The sequence below is a fragment of the Schistocerca nitens genome, chromosome 1 (assembly GCF_023898315.1).
Source record: "Schistocerca nitens isolate TAMUIC-IGC-003100 chromosome 1, iqSchNite1.1, whole genome shotgun sequence".
Taxonomy (NCBI): Eukaryota; Metazoa; Arthropoda; class Insecta; order Orthoptera; family Acrididae; genus Schistocerca; species Schistocerca nitens.
In genome coordinates this window covers 1309645243-1309670447 of record NC_064614.1, presented here as the reverse complement: position 1 = coordinate 1309670447, position 25205 = coordinate 1309645243, and the positions used below count along the sequence as shown (strand labels likewise).

The following is a 25205-nucleotide window of genomic DNA, read 5'->3' as shown; positions in this document are numbered from 1 at the left end:
AGTAAATAAATTCACTGTAATGCCGACACTAATATTCCTAACTCTAACAGATCCCAAGAAGTTGTATATGTGTGGGCCTCATAATTCTAGTTACTTTCTTTTGCATAGTGAATTTTCCTAAGTGAGGAGTTATCCCTAAAAATTATAATAAATAACAACAATTAAGGAAAATATGAAACACAAATTACTTTACTAATTTTTATGTGATCCAAGTTCGCAGTTATTACGTGATCCAAGTTGGCAGTTAGTATCATGGTAAACACCTTTACAGGTCTACTTTATGCATTCCTGTTGAAATTGTCATTAAAATGTACACTCAGGAATGTGGAACATGTTACCTGATCTATTATTTCTTGTATTACGTAGACCAAGGTGGAGTAATTTTAACAGTAAAACTGAATGAATGATGTGCTGTTTCCTTTGACAAAACATGTCAGAGACAAGCATTTGTGCCAAACTACTTAACTTACACATAAATATAATTTATGGCTGTCTCTGTGACATAAATTTAACTTATAACTATCTCTGTTTTTCTGAGTTGACAATAGTAATTCTGTAGAAGCAGCAATACTATCTCATCACAGTCACAAGATCAAACTACAGAATGTCCATTGTGATTTGTTACCATGCTAATACAGTAGTGTCCCTCTGGAAACCACTTCAACACCCTTGCACAAAACAAAATAATTGCCAATGCATGTGTTGAACCATGTAATACATAAAACCTTAACTTTTGTAATAGAATATTATAACTGACAACATCAAGTGTCTGCCATAAATGGCAGATCAGTGGAGCAGCCCCCTTTGAAATACAAACTGTGACATATATTATCCATTTGCTGTTCAGGAGGTGAAAATGCTTTGTTATTTTATCTGGAAAACAATATAAAAAGAGAGAGACTAGGAGGTATTTATTACGGTTATGGGGACCCTCTCCTCATGCAATGGCTAAACAATGGCAATTTTAATTTGTATAAAAACACACTGAAATAATTACATTTTGAGAATGTCATGAAGAACATTACATATTACAGAACCACAGCTATTTATAGTTGATAGAAAAGATTAACATTTGGGAGGGCTGATCTGTCTGGTTCTCTCTTACCATATGTATTATAGAAGACTTTGCTTGGAATGGTTAATCTAGAAAATTACTTTCCAAATTTGGAATTTAAGACTTGTAAGTGGGCAGGATGGGTATATATGACCACAGTGGGTTCTGCAGATGAATCTGCCTGCAGAAATAAACAGCCTGTAGTTAATGGTAAATGACAACAACTGACTAAAGCTGCCCTCAGGTACAATGTAGTTTTTTCTGTACCCGCTAGGTCTACACCCAATGACACAGTGAGCTGTTACCTTTACTCTTTAGATTATTTATATTCAAGCTGTTCCTACACCACGAATGTGATCCATTAACATATGAGTACCTAAATCATGGAGCAACCAAACAAAAGGTCTTACAAAAATTATTACTGACATAATTGTGGTATCTTTATGAATATATTTTATGTGCAACCATCTACTGCTACTCGCTTACAAAAAAGCGACAAACAGCATTCTGAATCATACGATCTGCATGCATCTCCCCCCTTTCTCCGACACCCCCCCCCACCCTACACACACACACACACACACACACACACACACACACACACACACACACAACACACACACACAGAGAGAGAGAGAGAGAGAGAGAGAGAGAGAGAGAGAGACTGTTAATTCCTACAGGTAAATGTCTAGGCATTTCTTACCTGTGACATGGAGAAGGTTTGAACTGTCCTGGATATATTTCACGAGCAAATTTGTAAAAGGGGCGAGGGTCTTGACTGAAATATGCTATGTCAAACATTGCCTGGGGATCTGGCAGGTCAGGAAAGTCAACTGAAAGTCTTGCATAAATACCATCACGACTTCTAAAATCTGGGATTCCACATGATACAGAAACCTATAAACAACATGAATATATACTTTACTACACTAAACACATGAAAAGTTACGTTTCTCATTTACTGAGTTTCTTACATTTCAATTAAAATCAATGAAACACTTGTTATATAGAGTCGTTACATTCTAATTATACACTAGTTAAAGAAAAACAATGAAAAAGTTGCCATGAAGCAAACAAATTAACATTATGACAGATTGATGCCCACCACAAAGTTGGGAAAAAGAGACAGGCCCAGCTATGGTAGAAGAAAACTACAAGAAGCTCAAATGGAATTAAAACACAAAATAGCTGACACACTAATGGTGGAAGAGGAAGAACTATCTGCTCCAAAGGAACAGAAATCATGCCAGAAATGCTCTGATTTGGACAAAATTGTGCATGATTTGAAAGAAAAATGTGCCATATCCACACGCCAGAAAAAAGTAGCTATTCTTACCCTTGCACCTTCCAGCTGGTCTATTGACAACACTGCAAAGGAATTCAATGTTTCTACATATTTGGTAAAGCAAGCTAGGAAAATAAAAGAAACCCAAGGGGGGCTTCCACAACTTCAGCAGGCTCAGGGTAAGCAATTGTGTTCAGAAATAAAGGTGCTAGTGTCGGAGTTTTATGAAAATAATGACTACAGCCGAATAATGCCTGGAAAAAAAGACTATGTAACGGTGAAAATGGGAAATGTATGTGTACAGATGCAAAAAAGACTGTTGCTATGCAACATATCAGAACTATATGTAGAATTCAAGGAAAAGTATCCCAATACCAAAGTAGGTTTATCACCTTTTTTTCAATCTTCGGCCAAAATGGGTTGTGCCTGTAAGTTCAAGGGGCACACACAATGTTTGTGTATGTGAGACACATCAAAATGCTAAGCTGATGTTTGCTGCTATAAAGGATTCTGGTCTGGATTAGAAAGGTGCAATGAAATGAAGCTGCTAGTGTGTGACATCAGTTCCTACCAGTGCATGATACACAGGTGTGAAAAGGCAATTCTTGCAGAACACATGAGCAACAAACTGTATGGTGAACTCCTCATGGATGATGATGAACTTGTTTCTTATAAACGATGGACACACGTGGATCGCACATAAGTCTTGAAACAAAGCAAAGTACAGTGAGTGGAAGATTTTGTTGAAATGTGTTGTCAAAAAACGGACAAACTGACCACACACAGCTTCACAGCAACAGCACAATCGGCTATCTCCAGTCTCGTAAGGATGATTTGAAACAAGATGAAATTATAGTAATACTAGACTTTTCTGAAAATTTATAGTTCAAGATGCCGTCCAAGGATATCATTGGGACAACAGTCAAGCAACTCTCCACCCATTTGCGATTTACTATAGAGGTGAATCAGGTGATGTGTCTGTTATGAACCTGTGCGTTTTTAGTGACTTTTTAATTCACGATGCCATTGCAGTTCATGCCCACAATCGCACTGTCATGGCATATGTGAAAAACAAGCTGCCTCACATGCATTTTGTGAAATACTTCAGTGATGGGGCAGCTAGTCAGTACAAAAACTGTAACAATCTCAAAAATTTATGCACGCATTATCACGATTTTCAGATTCACGTAGAATGGAATTTTTTCGCAAAAAGTAATAGTAAAAATGTATGTGATGATATTGGTGCTACCATTAAGCGCATGGTATCACGAGCTAGTCTGCAGCACCCTACAGAAGGTCACATTCTAACACCTCTTCAATTATTTACCCGGGTACAGAAAAATTTGTCTGGCATACAATCATTCTACGTTTCGAAAGATGAGGTGAAATCAGTCGAAGAGTTGCTAAAAAGCAGACTAGAACACGATGAAACTGTTGCAGGCACGAGGAGCCATCATCACTTCTCTCCAGCGGACTCTGACAATGTGCAGATGAGCAGACTGTCCGGTTATAACTAAAGGTTCATGCACAACATGTGTCTTCACAGTGTGTGAGACTCAGGATTCAGAAGCAAAAGCAGCAACATACAACCAGGTTGCTATGTTATTGCTGTTTATGATGACAAATGGTACTTAGGATGTGTTGCAGAGTGCTGTGAAGCAGGTGAACTTCATGGCACCAGCAGGACCAGCAAGATCATTTCATTGGCCACATTTGGCAGACAGGTGTTGGATTCCTTTCGAACACATTCTTATGACAGTTCCAATTCCTACCACAGTGTCAGGAAGACAGTACAATTTGTCACTCAATGTACAGAGTACAGTAGCTAAAGTGTGAGAGAACTTCTGTTCGAAGCACAATCGACTGGTTTTCAGCAGTTAAGGTGCAGTAAACATTAATGATAGGTTGTGTTAATCTGTCTGTATGTTGTTGCTTAGTGATTACACAGTTGTGGTAGAGGATAAGAAGAGGCAGATATGTTTTTACAAAATTGTGTTGTGGAACAATGGCCACATCACCAAAAACATCTGCCAACTTCCACTGTACACAAATGTCTTGCAATAATATGCTGACATTTTGAGATATATATCATTATGGTCTACTAATGCAATGTGTGAAATTTGGCTTGGATACCAGTTGTCCCTTTTGTGCTACCACATTTAGAAAATCCATAATTTTCAGGTAATTTTTTCAAATTCTTGTATTTGCATGTGCATGTAAATCAGTTTTTGTGACTGATATGGGCAAGATGAGTTCTGTGTGTGTTTAGGCCACATTAAGCTTACCACAAAAAAATTTATACCCTTTTTGAGTGAATTATATTTGGCATAGAGGGCGCCTACAATATGTACCTTTTAACGTATTACATTTTATATTTTCCTTCAGAAATATTTTGTTGTTGTTTTGATTCATAGAGTGTGTTCTCTAAATGCATGTTACTGGGTTGTAATAATTTCACTGGACTGTGTGGAATAGTTCCAAAGTTATTAAGACCTGAAGTTGGGTCTGAAGAAAGATTGCCAGATGCGGGTTGCAATTTCCGGGTTACGCCACCTTCTGTCACAAGTCATAATTCTGGAACTAATTGGCAGGGGAAACTAATACTTTTCCTTGCCTTCTTGTGTTCTATATCATTGTAAATTACATACTGACTTTCAAATCACAAGTTATTAACAATATGTAATATTTATCAGTCAGCTAATAAGCAGAATTAGAATACTTACCCCTGCTCCAGTAAGAATAATGACTTTCCTGGCACCCCTCAACAAGCGAACGACATCTGTTAAAGTATTTATATGGCGTAATTTTTGTCTCCTCGGTATTTCACTGAGAAAATTAACTATAATCTTCCAAAGGCTCAAATCATCCATTTGCTCTGATACAGGAACTCCGTCACCTACTATCTGGTTAAGAATACAACGTGGATTCACTCCAGTAAGCATCTGCTTCTGAACCCAGCTCATCGTACCTAGAACACAAAAGAACTGTGTAAGCAAGTTCTAAAATAGAACGAATGATGAATCACACAGAAAAAAATAAACTTCTAGTTTTGCAACTGAACTTCTTACTAAAAAAATACAGGCAGGAAGGGAAAAACTGTTTTGTTGGGCACTGGAGGTTTCAGGACACTAAACAGCACAATTGTCGGTCACCCTCAGCGGATATTAATGCGTGTCTATCCAAAGTCTTGCCTCTCAGGCAATAGTACTGTGATGAAATTAACCACATCACAGAGCATGTAAGACACAGTGTAGGCAAAATTGTGTGATTCGTCAGGTTGCAAAAAGCGCGTCATCTGCATCAGAAATCAAATTTTCTGAGCAACATAGTAATTCCAGCAGGTAGTTCACTTCCAAAGGATCAATGGCCTTGTGTGTCTTCCCGTGTGATTACAGTTATTTTCACTGTATATTTTTGTTTTTCACACACACTTTATTGTTTAGGAAACATGAAGGCATACACTCATTCTGAAGACTTATAGCACCGCAATCATTCACACACAGCTCCACTATTTGTGGTACACCAAGAATCGTTTCTCATCAGTCATAAATATTCACACAGTGTAGTTGTGTAGGATACATGTAGAACACTGGTTCAAATGGACAACTTTAGACATGTTACATCAAAAACAGGTTACCACATTTTGCTCTCAATCATAACAAACTTTGCAACTTCTAGAGGGAGCAGTTTTCTTCTGATATGGAATTATTTTTGATAGAAAATGTTCCCAGTTTCTCTCTTGAAGCCATAATGGATTTTCTGCTCTCCTCGGTCTTCTCTTTAAAGTGTAGACATGGAGAGTTACACTCGCTTTGCCACAATGAGCCAGAATGTTGTTGACATGCTATGTCCAGGAGATAGAACTGTACCTTCTTTCACTCCTAAAAACCTCTTCTCATAAGTAGATATGAGGGCATAAACTGGTCACATATTGTCAACTTCACACATTCCTCAGCGGTAATTGATAAGACAATGACATCTTAGCTTTGTTTTTTCATGTTTATGTACCTGTAAATACTCTGGTGCATATTGTAGCATTCACAGGAGATGAACATTTTTGCTATTAGACCATTCCACTGCAAGAATATTGTTTGATGATGTGAACATTTCCCCTTCTTTAGGTTAGTTCCACAGAACACGAGTGGCACACTTTTTCCTGTCAGTATTACAGTCCTGACTGCATGAGTGCTGCTCTCTAGCAATTCTCAGAACAAGTTGGAGAGCTGTAGCACTTCTCCATGTAAAGAGTACTTCATATTCCAAACAAAGTCTTCCTGAATATTTTCACTTGCTGGAAATCTGACAGCCACATCACCACTTACTTCCTCTTTCCCAGTACCTATATTCAGATTATAACATTACCCATTCTCTGGATAGCATACTTTATATATCTTTATGCCCAGTCTGGCTTTGATGGATTATATTAAACATACAAAAGTTTGCCCCTATGCTTCATCAGGCATTTGGCAGGAACACATACCTTTTCAAATTTGGGGAACAGTTGTGAAATGAATGGTCTAACCTTTTTCAGTTTCTTCTTCATTTTTTTGGTGAATTGACAGCAAAGTGCAAATACCAGGAGATAGCTTCAAACATTCTCCGTGTCACTGTTTCAGCAAATATTGCAGTCACAATAATATTTCTTTTTGACCATTTGTCTCATGTAGGTGGTTTTTGTGTCTGTTACACAAAGATGCATAGAGAAATGTGCGCCTTTAATTTGTCAATTGTTACAGTAAACCGGCATGTTTCAGTGCTTGAATTGATAGCCAACGATTTTGCAGCATAATAGTTTGTTACTCTTGCAACTGGCTCAAAAAATGGTGTCATCAAAAATTCATTTACAAGTTTGTAAGTACTGTAGAATTTTATCCCTAACACCTTAGAACTGTTGCTTTTATTTTGGATATCACAGTGTACTTTTAGAATGATTAGCTACATTGTCCCAGTCTTGACAAATCACTTCCAAACAGTTTACAGCACACTCCCTGAGTGCACCAACACGTTTCTCTCGTCACCGCACACAGTAGCATACTTCCAGTTTTCTGGTCACATAAAATACTATCCTTTTCACCACTCAATGAACTATTGCTCGGAATTTCACAGTCTGCACAATTACACGAATCACCAAAATCACTTTCTTCCAAAAAGCACTGAATTCTTGTGGTTCCAATTCTGTAGGGGTCAGCCACATCAACACTCATGGAGCTCACAAAAGCAGACTGAACGATGTACATGAGCTCCAATTTCACAGGCTAACAACTAGTGCCATCTAACTGTATTGCTGCAGAACTACTGTAGAAAGTGGCAAGCTACAGAAGAGTCGCATATCACATCTATGGTGCTGTGACAGGCGTACCCATCACTGTACCGTGATAAGGATTGGGACTTAAACCTGGAACCTTGTCTTGTGCTCTCATCAACTGAGCTAGCTGGACACAGCTTGTGACCTGCCCTCACAGTTTACTTCTGCCAGTACCTCTGTACTACTTTCAAAACGGTCTTTTCTCCATTATATCCTTCCTTTTACAAGTGCTAGCCTAGAAAGGTATGCAGGACAGGAGCTGTGAGATTTGGAAAGTAAAAGAGAAGCCCCAGCAAGGCTACAACAGAGTGTATACACAGACAAGGAATAATATTCCCCAATTTTCCCCGGATTGCCCAGATTTCCTGGGCTAACATACACTTTTTCCATGTCTAGTGACAGTATACTTTCCCTTGGAACTGTAAAACTTAAAACTTGTCAATCTTTTCAATGGTTAAGGTTCTATATACTGGCATAGAGCTTCCTGAAACTTTAAAAAACAAACTCCCCCCTCCTCCCGTAAAAAAAAGAAGCATTTTGGAAAGATCTTTTATGTGCAGCAACCAGTACGCTGCATATCTTCATATTACGAATGTATAAAGTCGAATCCCACCACACTCAGCACATTAGTTTCCGAAGCATTGAAATCAAGATTGTGATGCGTTTTGTAAGCCAAGCACAACTCAACTCATGTCAAGTGATCTCGCCAGCCAGCCGATGACAGCAGATATTCAGGGCATAAGTACATAAGATATAGTCAGCAAAAAGCGGCACCACTGTTAAGTTGCATGAACACACAAACAGGAAAAGTTAATGGTCTAAATTAATATACAAAGTGTAACTACAAGAACAGCTAATCTTTCATGTATAATAATTTTTTTTGCATGTGTTTCACTTTAAGATACATCACACAAACATTTCAGTAAAATTTTAAATAATGACTGAAATGTCTTGTCTTCTGGGCATGAAGTTCTTGTAAGTAGCTGATCCTTGAAGTGTTAAGTTTTAATTGACAGTCAAACACACTGTGATTCCAGAAATTGATTGCACATTCACACACATAATGTAATTCATCTTGCATAAAAGGAAATTCACTTTGAAAGTAATGCTTTTAAAACCACCATTCACATTTATTTTCCAGCAGCCTGTTAGAAATAGGTTTGTTTCAGCAGTTGCCAGAAAGTGCCAGAAAACGGGCATTACTGCGCGTGCGCAGCTACGATAATGCAAGAAGCCCAAATGTTTGTATGTGTATAGCATTAAGAGATCTTACATTCGAATGATATTTTCACTCTGCAGCGAAGTGTGCACTGATATGAAACTTCCTGGCAGATTAAAACTGCGTGCCGGACCGAGACTCAAACTCGGGACCTTTGCCTTTCGCAGGGAAGTGCTCTACCAACTGAGCTACCCAAGCAAGACTCACACCCCGTCCTCACAGCCTTACTTCTACCAGTATCTCGTCTCCTACCTTCCAAACTTTACAGAAGCTCTCCTGCGAACCTAGCAGAACTAGCACTCCTGATAGAAAGGATATTGCGGAGACGTGGCTTAGCCACAGTCTGGGGGATGTTTCCAGAATGATATTTTCACTCTGCAGTGGAGTGTGTGCTGATATAAAACTTCATGGCAGATTAAAGTGGAGACATGACACTTCCCTTATTGTTGTTGAGATGTCAATTTCATTTTGTCACTGGGTTTCGAGATACAATTCCTACTAGAGCAGGACGTTAACAGCAATGTACACACTGAATTGCGCGTGAGTTGTCTCTAACATTGTAGGTAATGAACAAGAGATTACAAATGTAATAGCATAAACCAACCTGCTATTGGTTTCCACTCTTGTCCACTTAAATCAGAAAGACCACTCAAGTTTGAAAGATTGCTAACAGTAGACGAGATTTCATCTTTATCATCACAGTCATCTTCCTCTTCTTCTTCTACTTCATTTTCATCACTTTGTCCGGGTAATTGTCTCTTCCTCCTGTAAAAATAAAGTAAAAACATGTAATACTATCTAACACATCATCAGGTGCCAGTTTAAATATGCCTTAATTACAATCCAGTTATGCAAGAAATATTTGGCCAGGTTTTTTGTGGAAACCAAGTCAGCAGGAAAGTAAAGCAACAAGAATAATCAGGACATACACGGCACCTTGGAAGCAGTGAACTTAATGTTTTTTTGCCTCCAAGAATCTGTGTCAAAGTGAGATGTGTTTTCACTTGGGACACTGGGTGAACGACATCAGTAGGACTGGGTGAACTAACAGCCACTGCTAAATTATATTTACATGATGGCAGCATTTGATCTACTGTAATCTGTCACAATAAATTTTAATAATTTACAACTATAGAGAAACTGAGGAAGAGTTGACCTCCATTGTCTTACTGTTCTGGTATTCAGGAACTTTCAGCCGTCGGTCAACTGCAGTACGAAATGAACTTTGGGACTGGCTGAGGATTTCTTGGCAAGCAAGAAGCGCCACATTTTCTTGGACAGAGTGTGATAAATGTGCATGGAAGTAACTTCAGATGTGCCCCAGGGAAATGTTTAGGGAGGCTTGCTGTTCATGTTTAATGTTAATGACATGGCAGACAATATTAACAGTAACCTCATACTTTTTTCAGATGACACAGTTGTCTATACTGGAGTACTACCTGAAAAAAATAAAAAAAAAAGGTTGCGCAAATTTTCAATCAGATTTTAATACAATTTTTAAATGGTGCCAAGGTTGGCAGCTTGCCTTAAATATTCCAAGATATGAAATTGTGCACTTCTCAAAAAGAAAAAAAAAAAGTAGTATGATATGTCTACAGCACCAATGGAAACAGTTGACTCACACAAATATCTGGGTCTAACAAAATGGATACGAACTGCAATAAATATAGGTAAAGCAGTTGGCTGGCTTCAGCTCACTGGTTGGATAATAGGGAGAATGCATAAGCTTACAACCACAAAACCCTATTTACAATGTTCCAGGCACAGGAATTAAGTGTGGAATCTAAGGGTATTTTACAGCACACTATGTATCGCACTCATATGGGTCACACGGACATGTTAGATTTAACAGGGTGGATAAACATTTAAGTAATCATTCTTCCTCATTTGGTACACAAATGGAATGGGAAGAAAGCCTAATACAAGGCACAACACGAAGTATCCTGTGTTATGCTCCTCACACCAGTAAGTAGAGTACAGATATAGACATATCTGACAAGAAAAGATAAAGAAAAGATATGTCTTAAAGCATTTGATGTATGGAACTATTTTTACCATCAAATAATGATCACCTAAAATGTCAGAATTCAATTTCCCTTTGTACATTTGCCCTGCCAGTGAAGTGTTCTGTTTTAAGTGCTCACCATGTTCACTGTTCATATCATCACAATTTGGCAGGAAGAAATGCAGGTGTGATTACAAAAAGTGAATTTTAATGACATGTTACATCGTTATTGTTAATACAAGTACAGATCAGTGCACAAGTTCTTTGAAATTTTCACCTTTGAAATTTCCCACAAAACCATTCAAAACACTCTTCAAGAATTACCACAGTGTTTTCTTTTTGTCTTTTAAAACTTGGTCAGCGAAAGTGTCGAAAAGTTCTCTGATCGGTGGACTGATGAATGCGGCTGTTTTTACAGTTTTGAAACTGAGTCTGGGGAACTTTTGATAAAAGCAAATGAGTGAGTAAGGTGTGCAGAGTCATTTCAATTAATAGCTTTTAGAAAATTCTTTGTAAGTCCCAATTTTATATGATTTCCCAATTTCATATGATTTCCCAGAAGCATAACTTTGTTTATCTCTCTCTGTCAATTAATGACCTCAGTAACTTTTCTATTGATGGTGTTTGTCCCATTTGAACACAAAACTACAGTGCTTGTGTATCCCGACTGCATTCTTAAAAGGCAAAATTCCACACAAACATTTCAGTATTATCTGATATTCCCATCAGGATGATTCTCATAATCGGATGTGTGTATTTTGCATAGGTATCATAAGCTACAAGAATAAAAGGAAGAGTGTTATCATTGTGAAAAGGTGCTGTTCTAAGACTTCTCTTCAAAATTTCAATGAACCGTCACTGATGATGAGAACTGTGCATCATTTTCAGTGTCTTTATCAAACGATCTATGTTTTTTGAGGAAGGAGACCAGACAGTGAAGTCATCGGTATCATCAGATTAGGAAAGGATGGGGAAGGAAGTCAGCCGTGCCCTTTTCGAAGGAACCATCCCGGAAATTGCCTGGAGTGATTTAGGGAAATCACGGAAAACCGAAATCAGGATGGCCGGACACGGGATTGAACCGCCGACCTCCCGAATGCGAGTCCAGTGTGATCCATGTTTTTTCAAGTACCTGAAGTCATCTTCACTTTTAAGGAATTGATTTAATTCTTTAATTCTGTAGTGAAATGTGGACATTTCCACAGAGATCTGTAGATACTTACACTCCCTTAAATGTGATACTTAAGGGCCTGCGTTATTTTTATGAAGTTCTAGATTTGTAATGAGGTCAGTGAACTCCCCTTCTACCATCTTGTGAACTAAGAAGAATGTCTTGGAGATAGATCTACATCTCTCAAAATACGTGGTTTTTCAACTTCAAATGAGGAGCATTAGAGCAAACACAAACCTTTTCTGGAGGTTCAGGAACAGGAAGTTGTTTGCCACGAGGTACAGAGAGAATTGCAGATCACATGTTAGGGCACAAAATCCTTGATTTCTTCTTCACAGACCCCTCTTTGTTTATAGGGTGGACAGAAATAACTAGTCATTAGTACAGCTGGTGGGCATCCTTCAAACCATTAGCACTTCTGCATCTCTTCATACACTGAAGATGGATGAACATTAAGAACAGCATATACAGCACCCATTTATTTGTTCAGACCCCTACCTTGTAAAAAAAGGACCTTTCACCACACAGAGAATGGCCGCGCTGAAGCCCAACTGCAGTGAGTAGTTTTCTTGGTAGGGAGGGTAGTGAGGGTACAGAAGACACATCAGGTGGGGAGAAAGGGGGACAGAACGGTAGGGATTGGAAAAAAATTCTGGACTGTTACCTCTAGGAGTGAGCAGGAAGGGGTTGGGGATATGTTGGTGGGCTGCCAGCAACAGCATCAGCTGGAGGGCAGCATGCAAGTGTGAGGCTGGAGCGAGTGCAGGGCAGGAGATAGAGGCAAGTGGAGGGGCAGGAACTAGTGAAGGCTGAGGCCAGGGGTATTATGGAAACAAATATATTGCCATCTGTGCCATTCATAAAAGCTCTTGTTAGTGTAAGAAACCATGGGGCAGAAAGCTTGTTAGCAACTGTATGCATGTAGAATACCATGCAATGGTTGCAGCTAAGTTAGTAGACCACATAGTTGCTCTCACAAATGGCGCCACAAGGACTGGAGTAGTGGCAGCGGGAGGATGTATGGGATAGGTCTTGCATCAAGGTCTATTATAATGACATAAGTAAAGGGACAAGGGGTTGGTAGCAGGGTGAATAGGGACAGACGAAGATACTGTACTGGTTGGGTGGGCAGCAGAATACCACTGCGGAAGAGACAGGAAGGACAGTACGCAGGACGTTTCTCATTTCACGACACGACAAGAGATTGCTAAAACAATGGCAGGGAATGTGGTTCAGTTGCTCTAGTTTTTGGTGACACTGAGTCACGAGAGGGGGCTAGTAGAAGGCATGTGGGGGATAGGAGGTAACTGGGGATATGAGGTGCACAGCATCTGTTTCTGGACAAGGTGGGAAGAGTAATTTCGGTTCCTAAAGGCTACAGCAAGACCCTTGGCATATTTGGAAAGCAACTGCTCATCACTGCAGATTCGACAACCACAAGTGACTACACTTTGCATAACAGCCTTATCGGTGTGGAATATCCGGCAGTTATCCAAATGGAGGTACTATCAGTGTTTGGTAGGTCTGATGTGAACACAGTTATTGTCAGTCATCAATGAGGTGGAGGTTGATGTAAAGGAAAGTGGCTTGTTGGGCTGAGCAGGACCAAATGAAGCAAATGGGTGAGAAGGTGTTGCGATTCAGGAAAAAATGTGGATAGGGTATCCTCACCCTTAATCTAGATAATGGAGAGGTCATCAACAGATCTGAACAAGGTGAGGGGTTTGTGATTCCACACAGCCAGGAAGGGTTCCACTATATAACCTACAAATAGGTGGCATGGGGTGGTGACATGTGGCTACTCATAGCTGTACCACAGATATGTTCGTAGGTGATGCCTCCAAAGGAGAACCACCACTAGGGATCGAATCACCTACACTGCCAAGCTTTCAACTACATCTACTCTAGCTCGAAATATCCTCTCTGCTCATCTCAAAGTGGTATTTGCCCTCTCACCCAACACTATAAAAGTTCTAGATGCAAGACCTATTCTACACATCCTCCGACTGCCCCTTACTCCAGTCCTGTCTGAGGCTTTTCCTACCCCATCTGTGAAAACAGCCATGTTGTCAGTCAACTGAGATGTAACCCACGTGTGTCATTCTACATGTGAATGACCACTAGCAAGCTGTCTGTGTTTACAAATGCCCACCACAGCTGAATCATCCAGCAGATGAACATGCCACTTGATACGATGTGCTTGTCGGCTTCACAGCCATTGCCATCTGGATCCTTCACACCAACACTGTCTTTCCTGAACTGCATGCGTGAGGATTCCTCCTGCAACATATCCTCCCTCTTGGCTTCAACCTCCACTGTGCCTGTCCTCCAACTGCCTCTATCTACTTCCTTGCTCTCTAACCCTTGCCTCCTCTGTACTTCAAACAAAATATCATTTCAACGTAAATATAGCAAAAGTTATCTGAACTATTAACACATTTACAAGACATTGTACATGCCAGTTAACAGATTTTCGCATGGAAGTATATCAAGACAAAAATAATGCACGGATTTTGAGGAGTACCAAAACACATGATAAGCTGAATGCCTTATATGTGTTCATGTCATCATAGCAATGTGTTCACGTCATCATAGCAAACTGTGAAAATTATGATATGCTCAAGCACTGCTGCCAGCTGCTCACATGTAGTGTCTGGCATCAAGTAAAAATGTGCAATTACAGCTAATGGCAGCAATTCTATATTTAGTGCTAATATCTGATTTTTAATAGCAATTATAAATTCAGGTCGGCGCTGACATGTTAAAGAATCATCAGTTTAATATGTCACGAGTGCAAAATACTAACAAGAAATATTTACAAAAGAATGGAAGACTGGTACAAACTGACCTCAGGGAAGAATAGTTTGGGTTAAAGGGAAATTTAGGAACACAGCAGGCATTACCGACTCTACATTTTTCTAAATGTAACAGGTATAAGATACAGAGATCAAAAAGTTATCTACTACTTGTACAGAAAGATAAGTGTAGTTATAGGAGTTACAGGACATGAAAAGAGAGCAGTAGCTTAGAAGGGAATGAGACGGTTATTCAACCTACCCCCATGTTATCTATCTGCATATAGAGCGACCAATAAAGGAAACCAAGGAGAAATTTGGAAAAGGAATTAAAGTTCAGGGTGAAGGATGTTTGTCAATGAAAGTATGGCCAAAGTCTTGGAACAGCAGGTAAATGGAAGGGATACTGTCCAAAAGAGTTTATTAAACAAATATCAATAAGCAAAAAACAAGGATTTCGATATGTAGTTGAATTAAATTGTGTGATGCTGGAAGAATTAGATCGGGAAATGAGACACTAAGAACAGTAAACAAGGTATCCTATTTGAACAGCTACATAGCTTCATGATGAGCAAATTAGAGAGAATATTCAAACGCAGCCAAATATGAAAAAAACTGTTTCCAAAAGAATATCTGTTAACACTAACTATAAACAAGTGTTAGGAAGTATTTTCTTTACACATTTACCTGGACTATAGCCTCCTATGGAAGTGAACCACAGGTGATAAAGAATTAAGGTGAGAAAAGAACAGATGCTTTTGAAATGTGACACTACAGAAGGATACTGAAGACCAGACAGATAGCCCATATAGCTAATGAGGAGGTCCTGAATCAAAATAGGAAAGTAATTAATGGCACAACCTGCCTCAATGAACGAGTTTTCACGCATAATATAATTACAATAACAGCACAAGCAGCAACATGAATTCTGTATCACTAAATTAACAAAGTTTAGGTCATTTTCTTTCCATTACATTTTGTGAAATGAACAGTGTAATATTTCACAGTTGTAAAGTGGCCTCGATTGTGAATCTGGTACACAGCAACTTCATGTAATTTTGTATTACCCTTCTGAGACAACTGGTTCATAAATTCATGCATGCAAGGAATCTTATTGAAGATGTAATCTGAGAAGCAACTAAACTCATAACTGGACTTATCTGCGGTTAAACTAGAAACAGTCTTGCTGTATAGTGAAAGGAGAGAGCTGGTGCTGTCTTTCATTAAGTAAATAAAAATCTGTTTGCTTCAAAGCTCAAAATCCAAAATGGTCTACCAGTAGCTTACCTTCAAGGATTGAACTATTTCATGCTGCAGAAAGACACATAAAATATAGAAGTACTTAACTCTATCATAACTTTTCAAACTAATAATCCTTTCTTGAGAAGGTGGAAAAGGTAGGTTGAGAAGGTTAATAAGCCAGTATTTGTTAAAATAAGGAACAAAATAAACCATACCTGCCCTCTCCAGTAACATCACATTCTATTTCTGTTGCTGAAGAAGAGTCCAACTGCTGGATACCATTGACATTTAAAAGATCATCATCCTCGTCTTCATCATCATCATCAACATGACTTTTGCTATTCTCTGAACTAAGCGCACAACTGGAAACTGGAAATTCTGCTGAAAATGCAAACAGATGGGAATAAGATCATTATCGCAACAAAGTGAAGGAATTATGTCCACTGTTCCCCTCTTACCCTACTCTTTCTTTTTTGACAAAGTTAAAGAGACCCATAGCTCTTAACATATTTATCTCCATTAATGTTGGCCACACTAATAACGCTACAAAAATTATTTAATTTACAAAATATTCAAGCTCATTACAAGTGGTGTTACATATTCCAGAGCTGAAAGTCCCCTTCAATGTTTGAGAATAACACAGGAGACGATCAAAACCAATTATTTCGTGTCCCTGCCACAAAAAAATCTAAAGATTAGTATTTTTATAATGAACACAGTGGACCACGTAACAATATTTTCAGGACAATAAAAACACCACACTTCTGTCAAAAACAAATTGTAGAAAAGCTTATTTGAATTATGTAATTATCAGCGATCCTGAAATTATAACTGATTAATGTACTGCAGCTCAAATGGGTCTTGGTCCTGGATTCAAAGTGATTTTGATTTCTTTGCCACATCTGTGCATTAAATTTTTCTATTCGTTGTAAATCATTTCTTCTGTCATAATACTGTAAAGACCATAGAATTGTGTTTGTCTCTGCTTCCAGCTACACCACAGGGCTCAAACACCATCAGTATTCATCTGAATATATCCTCGTAGCTGTCCATTAGGTGTCGGCTATCGACTTATTTCTGTATACATATAACATATCTCCCAAAGAAAGCAGGTGTTGACAGATGTGAAAATTACCGAACTATCAGTTTAATAAGTCACAGCTGCAAAATACTAACGCGAATTCTTTACAGACGAATGGAAAAACTGGTAGAAGCTGACCTCGGGGAAGATCAGTTTGGATTCCGTAGAAATGTTGGAACAGGTGAGGCAATACTAACCTTACGACTTATCTTCGAAGAAAGATTAAGAAAAGGCAAACCTACGTTTCTAGCATTTGTAGACTTAGAGAAAGCTTTTGACAACGTTAACTGGAATACTCTCTTTCAAATTCTGAAGGTGGCAGGGGTAAAATACAGGGAGCGAAAGGCTATTTACAATTTGTACAGAAACCAGATGGCAGTTATAAGAGTCGAGGGGCATGAAAGGGAAGCAGTGGTTGGGAAAGGAGTGAGACAGGGTTGTAGCCTCTCCCCGATGTTATTCAATCTGTGTATTGAGCAAGCAGTAAAGGAAACAAAAGAAAAATTTGGAGTAGGAATTAAAATTCATGGAGAAGAAGTAAAAACTTTGAGGTTCGCCGATGACATCATAATTCTGTCAGAGACAGCAAAGGACTTGGAAGAGCAGTTGAACGGAATGGACAGTGACTTGAAAGGAGGATATAAGATGAACATCAACAAAAGCAAAACGAGGATAATGGAATGTAGTCAAATTAAATCGGGCGATGCTGAGGGGATTAAATTAGGAAATGAGACACTTAAAGTAGTAAAGGAGTTTTGCTATTTAGGGAGCAAAATAACTGATGATGGTCGAAGTAGAGAGGATATAAAATGTAGACTGGCAATGGCAAGGAAATCGTTTCTGAAGAAGAGAAATTTCTTAACATCGAGCATAGATTTAAGTGTCAGGAAGTCGTTTCTGAAAGTATTTGTATGGAGTGTAGCCATGTATGGAAGTGAAACATGGACGATAACCAGTTTGGACAAGAAGAGAATAGAAGCTTTTGAAATGTGGTGCTACAGAAGAATGCTGAAGATAAGGTGGGTAGATCACGTAACTAATGAGGAGGTGTTGAATAGGATTGGGGAGAAGAGAAGTTTGTGGCACAACTTGACTATAAGAAGGGATCGGTTGGTAGGACATGTTTTGAGGCATCAAGGGATCACAAATTTAGCGTTGGAGGGCAGTGTGGAGGGTAAAAATCGCAGAGGGAGACCAAGAGATCAATACACTAAGCAGATTCAGAAGGTACTGGGAGATGAAGAAACTTGCACAGGATAGAGTAGCATGGAGAACTGCATCAAACCAGTCTCAGGACTGAAGACCACAACAACAACAACAACATAGTTGTTATGGCACCACTAGTGCCTTGCCCACAGCCATACAAGGCCTCGCCCACAGCCCTTTCTTTCACTGTATGTCCACTGTGTCTGCTCATGATAGATGGGTCACAAGCTTTACTCACCTGCAAGCCACTATATTTGCTGACGATGTTATCTCCCATATTAACATGTACTACAGCATCTTTCACAAAGCTACCCCAGACACTGCTTGTTAATCTGATGACTGACATACTAACAAATACAGTTCAATGTCCATTTTCTGCAATACATTTCACTATACATAATTTTTTGGGATAGCACAAGCACATTCACCTTTCGTGTTCCTTCTGCTACTGTTTTACAAAGTACACACACAAAATTTGACATAGAAATTAGCTGTTACAGCCATAACTGGATATTGTCAGAGCATAAAAAGAAGCAGTCATTCATTCACAAGCACGCTGGAAAAAAACCACATTATTGCCAGTGTGGTTTTCTCAATATGCTTGTGGACAATGTGATTTTTCAATGTCCTTGCTGGTTTGGTACCAAAACTTGTTTTGACTTTTCATTTCTTATCAGTCCACCTAATTTTCAAGATCATTCAGCGACATCAAATCTCTTAAAAACTTAAATTTTCTTCTTTTCCAGTTTTCTGACAATCGACGATACAACCATAAATGCTCTGCTCCAGACGTAAATTTTGGCCTTCAGTTAAGGCCTATGTTTGATACTAGCAGCTGTCTTTGAACTAGGAATGCCCTATTTGTCTGTGCTGAACTATTTCTTACATCCTCCTTGCTTCAAAGGAGCAGAGACCTTCACTTCTACTACATAATCCCTAATTTTGATCATATTAACAGAATCTTCCGTCGATTCTTGGTAGAACAACATTATAATAAATGAAAAGCACCAGTTTTTTTGTTCTACAATATTGTAGAACAAAAGCAAACTGGTGCTTTTCATTTATTCTAATTTTGATGTTACATTTATCGTTAATCTCATTACTACTATCCCTCATTACTTTTGTCTTCTTTGCTTTACCCTCGGTCCATACCCAGTGTTCAATAGGCTGGTCATTCCCTATGAGATGTCATGTAATTCAAATCTTATCATCAACATTCTTTCACCCTGAATTTTAATCTCACTCCTATACCTTTCTATAACTGCTTCTTCAATGTGTAGACTGAACTATAAGGGAGCAAGGGTGCACAGTTGCCTTACTCCCTCTGAGCACTTCTTTCTTGGCCTTCCATTCTTATTGCTCTCTCTTGATTCTTGTGCATATTTTACAGCACCCATCTTTCCCTATAGCTTTTATTTACTATAATGAGAATTTCCAACATGTTACACAATTTTACATAGCTGAATGGTTTACCTGTGTCGAAAAATAGTATATGAAGATGTCTTGCTTATTATACCTACCCTTCATCAGCAAACACAACATCAAAACCATCTCTCTTGTGTATTTATCTTTCCTAAAGCAAAACTAATCATCATTTTTTCCAAACCCTCAGTATATCAATTTTGCCAGCAACTTCAATGAGTGCAAACTTGGCACAAGTTTCAAGACAGACACAACACTAAGTTTCTTCGAAGGAGAACGACTCTTTTGCATAACTCAGTGACAGAACAGCATACATGTAAACTTTTGCTGAATTCATCAACAACGTTTGCCTGGTGCATCTTGTCAGAAATTGTGTGTGAAATCTGCAAATTGTTTCGCTTGCTTTCTTTGACTGCTTCACATAGGTGGTTCAGATTTTCTATAAAACTTTTCATTGTATGAGAATGCTTTGGCTTGATGCATAATTATAATTTTATATCTCCTCCAATGCCAATAAATTTAGCAAATGACAGCAACTGACATGAGAAAAAAATGGGAGGCAGGAGGGGAGGGGGGGGGGGGAGGGGGGCGGAGTGGTAGAACACAAGCACTGAAAGGACAAGAAAAATTTAAAATGCTGTAACTGACTGAAAAATGAAAGAAGTGCATTTGTGAGATGAGTGAGCATTTGCTTCATCATTTGACAAAGATGAATAGCCATACATGAATATAGGTAGGCCTACTGTTAAGTTGAAGTCTGCACGTTGCACTTTATAATTTTATTGGTTGCTTTTGTGCAGTGAAAATTATCTTTCAAAATAAGTAAGCTAACACAGAATAGAATGCTGTACGACACGGGACAAGAGCCAATGCTGAATACATTGGGAAACAAAAAGTGAAAAATAATAAGCATATTTTTCACCACGGAATCAAATTTTTCCATAAATTGCTCGAGACAATTACCAATAAAATAAAATCAATATTTAAGAAGGCAAGCTTTCTTACAAAATTGTTGGGTTCCTGCGGGATATGATGTTTTAAAGATATTGTACCACTGTTTTTTCTGCCAAGGAAGTGTGTCAGGTTTTGTTGGTGGCACAACAGTTGTTTAATGAAGAGCTTGCAAACATTTTTGTACAGTTCTTTATTATCTGGCAACTGAAAATCTCTGTAACAATTGACAAAGTCATAATTTATTTTCAACCACTTCTATGAACATGAAGTCTCACAATACAATGACGCAGCATAGCACCTTTGTCTCTACAACATTTCGCTGCTGTTCTGTTTTGGACAAAAATACAGGATGCTGTGCTATGGTAATGAATTCTGGGACTCTTGTCTTCAAAGATGCAATGGATATACTTCTACATCTACACTTTGGAAACCACTGAGAAGCATGTGGCAGATGATACGTCCCACGTACCATTTATTAGGGCTTTTCCCCATTCCAAGTAAACTATGACCTCATACATGGGGACAACGATTTTCAACTGTCAGATAATGAAGAATTATTTAATTTGCTTTATGGTGGAGATTCTGATGATTTCTTCCCACAAGTGTGGCTCTTCATCCTAACCTAGTCATCAGTAGAAAAGCCAGGAACAAATACTTTGCCAGTACTTGAGTGAAATCACAACACACAACAGAAATTTGAGGTGTTCATCCATCATTCAGTATGGTCTTCCACCTGAGCTCATGACTTTGCAGTTCTAGTGAAACAATTACTGGAATTTTAGCTATGACCACTTTTTACCATGTATTATCCCATATCAAGCCTTTACTCTGCATTAAGGAAAGCTGCAACAAACTCCATTGACTGATGGCACCTACCTTACCAGTAATGCTGGCTGTTTCTTGTCGTTATTCAGTACTCGTGATTTACGTAATTGGTACGATACAAAGTAGGCTCACTACATACCAATCTAAGCATTACTTGAGCATTCATCTGGGAAATGGTTCTTTCTTTAACTTTTGCAATAAAATAGGCCTAGTGAAATGTGTGTCTGTGGTGCGTGCACACACATACGCGTGCACCCAGAACTTTCCATTACCATAATTATGTACACAAGTATGGAAGCCAATGGGGAAAAAAAAAACAGATGTGCCTCGATCTGACAATTTCAGTGTCCCTAGAGTACACAAATCATTTTGTGCACAAACAGTTACAGTCAAGCACTGATCTCATATACGCCAAACTTCATGGTGAAGATAGTACTCCCGAAACTCTAATTGAACCATGTCTATCTCTTGATCCACACTGCAGAGTGTACAATGAAAAACTGGCCATGTCGTTTTCAAATGAACCAATACCAGCATTCACATTTCGTGATTTGAGGAAACCACAGAACGCACGGATCTCGATGTTTCATTGAATGTTAACTCACCTCTACACCGTCAGATTTCATGAACAGGCATAATCACCAAAGCGAATGTTAACTCACCTCTACACCGTCAGATTTCATGAACAGGCATAATCACCAAAGCTTTCTATATAGTTTTCTGTTATGTTCTTTCTTTTCAGTTGCCCAAATGCTCATTCCTCTTCCCACGAACTTATGCTGGTCCATACATCATCAGAAAAAATTAGAGATAAGACATAATTGTTTCTCATACTGATTCGTATGAAATGTCAGGTTTTACAAACACTTTTCATGGATAACACATTTAGCCTCAGAGACCCATTACAATTTGCTGACCATGGGTGTGAACCTTTATACACCAATTTATAATACTTGTTTACCAATTAAAGATGTTCCACAGTTGCACTAAGGATTTAAAATTTTCCATTTTGTTACAAAACAGAACTCAACCAGATTAAAGTCAGGCTGCTTGGAAAAACCTTGAAAACTTTTCATTTTTCAGGGAAGCTACATTTCTAAAAGACCCCCCCCCCCCAACTCTGCAACACATTGTTAAGAATCTTAGTGACTGAGGCTTGGTAATCACCTACGGAATAGTCAACAGGTGCCATTCTGGAATACTTTCCTGAGACAAGCTAGATGGAATGGCTACTTCCAACAAGGAGCCATACCTTAAATAATTTATTGGGTTCAATGTGATAGCAAAAATTTGTCAAGTCTTACATTCGATTGTATATCACACTTGGGCACTACATCAACAGATATCAAGGAAAAGTAGGATGGGGGACATCTGTCTGCCACTCTACAACTAGACCTGGTAAATAGCTGACTTCCTGCCCACCGTTCCCAGGTCCAGCCCATTACACACAAGTTGGTTACAAGTGTAAATACATTTGACATGTCCTATGGTACATGGTCAATGGGCGAATAAATAAACATACAGAGCTAAGGACAGGGATGAGTTTAACGAAACAGTCTCATTGACAAATACATACTGAAAATGCAGGAATTGATTTACCATAAAGCTCTTACTCCACACTTGCCTCTACACATTTTTCATAGCCCTGTTCTAAATTAGCACAGAGATTAAGCCTGTGGTGCTGCATCCCTTGTTTTCAAGCTTGACTGTCGAAAAGCAGGATGCGGACAGATTTAAACACAATTACATGAGGCTTTTTAGAAGCCATAGACAACTGTAAGTAAGGTTATCTTGGGTATTCAAGTAACACGTAATTTGTCTAGTCGTCCTACTTTCATTTATAACAACTATTACCTTACCCTGCTTAGTTATAATAGTTTTTTACTTATATGCAGTTTTTCGTGCCGTTTAAAATTCTTATCCAATTCACACGACAGTAGCTGCTCCCCCAAAATACCCACGAAAGTCTATGTACTTAAAGGTGTTGCTTGCTGTCTCTCGTTCGAATGTTTAGAAAAGATACGGCGCATGCATACATTAAGAATCTTTTAATGAATACACATTTATATTCTTCTGAATCACTTTGAATTTATCATTCATGCTTTACATTTGTAATTGACGCACACCAGACTAACGACAAGGGTTTCAACAAACAACGTAAAATTTATTAATCAGCATTTTTTATTGTTTATACTTTACATCACAGTTGCAACAATATGTTGCAGAGTAAATAATGGTATGAGCTCTAAAAGACATTAACATAATACATAAGCAGTCAACTACTGCTAAATAATGGTTCCATTTTTGTGCAATATAACATCTCACTTAGTTTGACTTACAGTTACAAGTATCCCACAATACTGCGCAACCATCTATCTCTCTCGAAATGTCAGCACATTCTATCCAGTTTCTCTAGATATTTCAAGTGCATAAAGTGGTTTGTATGGGTTGAAATTGGATAAATTACAACGTATTCGGGCTAATTTTGGTGAAGCATACTACTGAATAAGTTTCCGGAAGGCCAAAAACCTTTGCAGAGTCAGGAAATATTAATCTGATATTGACTATGGAGTGTCATTATATATACTTGCTTCAAACGAAAAAAGTAAATTTCTCAGTATTAACTGCAACATCGTCCATACATCATGTATGACAAGTGCTTTCTAACGTCAACAGCATTTTCCCGTGAAATAGTAGTACTAGACGCCATTGCTGTCGCTCCATCTTAGAAATTGCAACTACCGTTGCTCAAATCACAAGTCATCGTCGTACTTCTGTCAATAAATTCTGCAAAATAAAGACTCCTTAGAAAATTAAATTTGTTAAACTGGTACGAGAGGCAGAAAATAGACAGTTTATAATGATGCGACATAAAAGCTAAGAATCGATACACAAATCCATATCGAGTACATCACATTAGCCGAGATTGCACTGTCTAAACTTTCACAATAACATAACATTAGAACTTCGAGCATTAACATCCAGCATACCAGAATCACAATTCCATGAAAAATTGATAAGTAAATACTACTTATGAAAATAAGTTGTATATTCCACTTTGTCCTACGCCATTTTTGCTGTCATGGCAGCCCCGCCCACATAACATAACTTTACTGAAGAGCTTCACGCCTAAAGTCCGCCATCTTTGAGCACAAGTTTTACACGATTAATTGAAAATATTTATTATTTGCTTACCTGAGATTGAACTGCATATATCTTTCGTAGAGGCAGAATACCTCCCTAAGTCAATATCAGTGGTGTAATTCGATAGCTGTTGAACGTGGTCAAGTTTTATTCGTTTTGAAGGAGAACAATATTCCTGTCCTTCCGAAACCAACGCCATTTTCAGCAGCTATGACGTAGTTTCCCTCTAGGAAGTAGAGGGCGCTTTGATCCTTTTGCTGGAGACAACGTGCTAGTGTATGAGGGCAGCATGGTATGCGCTTGTTGAAATTGTATATCCGTTGTAGGAAACTCCATCGTTCGTGTGTTTGATATTTTTTGTGTTCCTTTCTATTGACATATATTCGGAATTGCACTTTTAGTGTGCCGTTTCTACTTGCAGTTAAATTTACATTGTACCAATAATGGTAGGATATTGGTGAATTAAGTATTTTGCGAAACAATTACATTTCAAACAT

The 25205-nt window shown here is 38.5% G+C and overlaps 2 protein-coding genes and 1 long non-coding RNA gene across 6 annotated transcripts in view; 1 reads left to right on the top strand and 2 right to left on the bottom strand.

Moving 5' to 3' along the window:
- Nucleotides 1-24936, bottom strand: part of LOC126202759 (NAD-dependent protein deacetylase sirtuin-1) — a 63869-nt gene extending 38933 nt beyond the window's left edge. Inside the window, exons 1-5 of one of the 2 annotated variants that reach the window (XM_049936892.1) lie at nucleotides 24760-24936; nucleotides 16292-16457; nucleotides 9468-9628; nucleotides 5063-5307; nucleotides 1758-1951 (exon numbers count right to left, since the gene is read on the bottom strand). In XM_049936892.1, the coding sequence (XP_049792849.1) occupies nucleotides 1758-1951; nucleotides 5063-5307; nucleotides 9468-9628; nucleotides 16292-16457; nucleotides 24760-24907 (914 nt within the window). In that variant the 5' untranslated portion in view covers nucleotides 24908-24936. The remainder of the gene's footprint in view (nucleotides 1-1757; nucleotides 1952-5062; nucleotides 5308-9467; nucleotides 9629-16291; nucleotides 16458-24759) is intronic. The other variant, XM_049936893.1, reaches the window with a different exon arrangement.
- On the bottom strand, nucleotides 23728-24693 carry LOC126202821 (uncharacterized). Its single transcript, XR_007540193.1, has 2 exons — nucleotides 24555-24693; nucleotides 23728-24351 (listed from the first exon to the last, which is right to left on the bottom strand). It is a non-coding gene; the product is annotated as an uncharacterized LOC126202821 (long non-coding RNA).
- Nucleotides 24917-25205, top strand: part of LOC126202785 (40S ribosomal protein S24) — a 30319-nt gene continuing 30030 nt past the window's right edge. For 2 of the 3 annotated variants that reach the window (XM_049936896.1, XM_049936894.1), the window contains exon 1: nucleotides 24945-25154. In XM_049936896.1, coding sequence (XP_049792853.1) covers nucleotides 25152-25154 — 3 coding nt within the window. In that variant the 5' untranslated portion in view covers nucleotides 24945-25151. Of the gene's footprint in view, nucleotides 25155-25205 lie in introns of all 3 variants that reach the window. The other variant, XM_049936895.1, reaches the window with a different exon arrangement.